Here is a 3952-nt window from a genome sequence, read left to right as displayed (position 1 = left end):
ACTCCCTTCAGTCAGTGTGATCCTCCAGGAGCGAGGAAAAGTGAGAAGCTGAGGTCTGCTCAGGCCTCCCTCTCTGTGCAACTCAGTAGGAGCTTCCAAGAAGAGTTCCAGTGGCCAGCTGATGTGTAGTCTTCCTGTCACCTTCTCCTGTATATAATGTCAGGTTCCCCAAGTGAAGATCAGCTGTGGATTCTGGTCAAAAACCAAGCAACACACAAGTCATAAGTAGTTTCTGTGGACAAAAAGATATCACCATTAAAAGTTCAGTCAGCATTAACCCTTCCCTCCCCATATGAACAGCATGTCAGCTAGTCCAAATCAGTTATTATGACAATATTTAAGGAGGAGTTAGAAGTAAAGTCTACCTATTTTGCAACTTAAGAGAAATTAGTCAATCTAAGCAAATTCATCATTGCCCTTGACCATCACAAAAAAAGTGATCTTGTGCTGTGGGGAAGAGACAAGGATTTGTAAACCAAGAGCGAGGTCCTGCCTACCAGAGGACGCTTCTTTGTGAAGTCCCCAGGTGAGTCACCGTCACCATGTCAGAACAAGATGCAAAACCCTCAACAGGGGACTTGGGGAATAAGAAGGAAGGAGGGTACATTCAACTCAGTCATTGGACAGGACAGCAGTGAGATTCACTTCAAAGTGAAAATGACATCACACCTCAAGAAATCCAAAGAATCATGCTGTCTAAGATGGGGAGTTCCAATGAACTGGCTCAGGTTTCTCTTGGAGGGTCAGAGAAATGCTGATAATCACACTTCAAGAGAACTGGGAATGGAGGAGGAAGATGTGAGTGAAGTTTGTCAGGAACAACAGCAGGTCATTCAATGGTTTAGATATTCTTTTTCTTTTCCCTCAATCTTTTCTTATTGTTAAAAATAGTACCTTAATAATTGGGTGGTCAAAATGGAATTGATAAGTGACCCTCCCCCACTCGTCTCTTTAAAACCTCTGGTAATTTGAATTCTAGTGCCCATTATTCATTATTTTTTTTAATATACTTTATTGGTTTTTTACAGAGAGGAAGGGAGAGGGATAGAGAGCCAGAAATCGAACCTGGGACCCTTGAGTCCGCAGGCTGACGCTCTATCCACTGAGTCAAACCAGTTAGGGCGTCCATTATTCATTATTGTTGATTTTCATTGTGCTGAGTTTTGGTGATCAAGCCTCAGCCTCCTTCATATTACCCTCTCCTTTTGAAATAGTACGTGTGTGCACAGGGAGGCCACCCTTTTCAGTACTGTGCATTTTGATGCTTGTGATAAATTAAGACTCTCTTTTAGAAATATATAATGAAAAGTTTACAAGTAAACTCATAAAGATTTCCTGCCCAGAAATGGCAAAATGTTGGTACGACTATAGGTAGAAATTGCAAAAGAGGTTACTTATAAAATATGGGTTCTTCATACATGAAGTCATAAGATTTTCTCTCCTATTCTGAATACCTAGAATATTCTATGATTTACTTTTTTAAAAATTAACCATTTGAATTCCATTTCAGTGTTTCTCTGCTCTCTTCTAGCCAAAAATGTCTCTTCTACTTCCTTCCTTAAGCTTCATTCATGTCCCTTCATCACAGAATTCTCAGATCCACTTCATCTCCTTTCTTCCTCACAGTTATTTCAAACTGGTCCCCTTTCTCCACTCCAAATCCAACATCTGCTTCCCTGTTCCCACATCCCATCCCCACCCAACAAATCTCCATTGAGATAAATTGAGATTGAGAAAAGACCAAGGCTGGCATTAAAGTGCCATCTGCTTGTAGGTTATATGGGCTGGACTTCAGGTCTGATCTTAGTCCGCCTGAGTATTGGGGATTGGATTTTTGATTATTGGTTCCTCCAGAGACAGATGTAACCAGGAAAATAGTAACTGCCTCCCTTTCGGTTTGGTGTCAGCATACACATCAATTTAGGGAAACCTCTTGGAACCTCTGGTTTTATTTTTTAAATATATTTTTATTGATTTCAGAGAGAAAAAGAGAAGAGAGAGATAGAAACATCAATGTTGTAGAAACATCAATGAGGAGAGAGAATAATTTACTGGCTGCCTCCTGCAGGCCTAACACTGGGGATTGAGTCTGCAACCCTGTATATGCCCTTGACCAGAATCGAACCCAGGTACTCTTATCAGCTGAGCCAAACTGGCTAGGGAGGGACTTCTGGTTTTAAACAAAAAGAATTTGACACCAGACATTGAGACATTCTAGAAGAGGATAACCACAGGCAACTTCAGACCAGTACTTCAGGGCACTTTCCAGGTGCAGATAGACATTAAGTCACCTCTTAGGTCAGATTGGGATCCTGGTATCTGTATTTTTAGCAAGCATTTTGATGAGGTAGGGCAAGGCTGAGGGGCACCAGCAATAATGAAAACACGTGTCTTAAAATAACCTGAATCCAAGAGATGTTTGGCTTATGAGGTAAAGTCAAGGCCCTGCTAGAGTAGCCACCAAGAAAGCCAAGGGTGGGAGCAATACCTCCATGGCTCTCAGTTTGGTCCCACCCAGTATCATCCCCACTCCCAGCTTACCTGGAGCCTGCTCCTTGGAGTGAGTCCCTGAAGTGTGTCTCCAAGAAGAGTCTCTGAAGCCAGTCTCCTACCAGTTAAATGCTTAGTAATGTGAGCCTGGCCTATATATACCACTAGGAGGGTGAATCTCTTTAAGACCTCACCCATCAAAGCCTCCTCCCTGGAGGTGGGACTTGTGGGCGAGGGTGAGGGTAGGAGGATGTTCAAAAGTCTGGTTGATGGGATCTCCTCTTATTCCTGAAGGCTAGGAGGGACTAACCTTGTTAATATGCATAATCTGATTTACACCTTTGTAATCCTCCCTTGAATGTCTCAACACCCTTTATCCCATTTGGGCTGAGGAGTAAACTGAAATGAAAAGTAAAATCTTGCCCTAGCGGTTTTGGCTCAGTGGATAGAGCATCAGCCTGCGGACTGAAGGGTTCCAGGTTTCATTCTGGTCAAGGGCACATACACAGGTTGCAGGCTCAATCACCAGTGGGGGGCGTGCAGGAGGCAGGTGATCAATGATTCTCTCTCATCATTTATGTTTCTATCTCCCTCTCCCTTCCTCTCTGAAATCAATAAAAATATATTTAGGCTCCTCCTCGGGGCCTGTGTTTCTGGAGCCTCTAAGCCAAAGAGCTTGTTTGGGGAGCGGGGTGCCCCCTCTACCAGAGTGGTGTGGGTGCGCTGGGCAACCCCTGGCATCTGCATGTGAGTTGATTGCCGGTGGGACCAACTGGGGGGCGGGCACTGCAGCTGGACGGAGGCCACAGGGGTAGTGGCTGTTTATACTGGGCGCCCGGGCGTGGCCTGCGCCCACCCGATGTTTACATGTGTGAGCGGCAGTGGGGTCCCTGCCTGGCGCCCACTCGAGAGCCTGCGGAGTCCCTCGGAGGAGGTGCTAGTCCTGGTCCCACCCCGCATGCCTTACGCCTCGCCCGCAGCCGCCCGGACACACGCAGTGGCCACAGATCCCGCACCCACTCGGGATCGCCGTACACTTACACTTTTTTTATTCCCAGACGCGTGTCCCCTCCAGCCCCGACCTGGGGTCAGTAACTTATTTGCCCCGCTTCGCGGAGGCTCCTCTGGGTTTGTCCTCAGATGGTCTGTGGGTGTCTTTCAGAAAATGGTTATTTTATATGATTTGTCATGGAATTTGTTCTAATAAATCATTCTATCACGTGGCAGCCTCCGGCGGCGGCGCCGTGGCCTTGTTTCTCGGTGGCGGCGTGTGGCTGGGCAGGGAGTCCCTTCCTGGGACGGAAACTCCCATTTGACCCCCAAGCCCCGGGGACACTGCAATGCAGGGGCATCGCCACCAGGGGGCAGCCGAGGCCAGAAGGCAGAGTGGAAATTTCCGGAGATTTGCTCCTCCAAGAGAAAAGCTATTTTATTCCAACGGGTCCAGAGGGCAAAGCCCAGA

General features: G+C 46.5%; 1 protein-coding gene and 1 pseudogene across 1 annotated transcript in view; one reads left to right on the top strand and one right to left on the bottom strand.

Annotated features, from left to right (window-relative positions):
* The window catches only part of LOC102248692 (tripartite motif-containing protein 60-like), a 1916-nt gene extending 1372 nt beyond the window's left edge, over positions 1 to 544 (bottom strand). Inside the window, exon 1 of the mRNA XM_005860541.2 lies at positions 536 to 544. Within this exon, the coding sequence (XP_005860603.2) occupies positions 536 to 544 (9 nt within the window). The remainder of the gene's footprint in view (positions 1 to 535) is intronic.
* LOC102250178 overlaps positions 1 to 1866 on the top strand; it is a 10530-nt pseudogene extending 8664 nt beyond the window's left edge.
* Positions 1867 to 3952: the final 2086 nt, after the last annotated feature.

This window comes from Myotis brandtii, unplaced genomic scaffold (genome assembly GCF_000412655.1).
Source record: "Myotis brandtii unplaced genomic scaffold, ASM41265v1 scaffold136, whole genome shotgun sequence".
In the NCBI taxonomy this organism is placed as follows: Eukaryota; Metazoa; Chordata; class Mammalia; order Chiroptera; family Vespertilionidae; genus Myotis; species Myotis brandtii.
The sequence above is the reverse complement of the archived record's forward strand: the minus strand, read 5'-3'. Positions and strand labels throughout refer to the sequence as shown.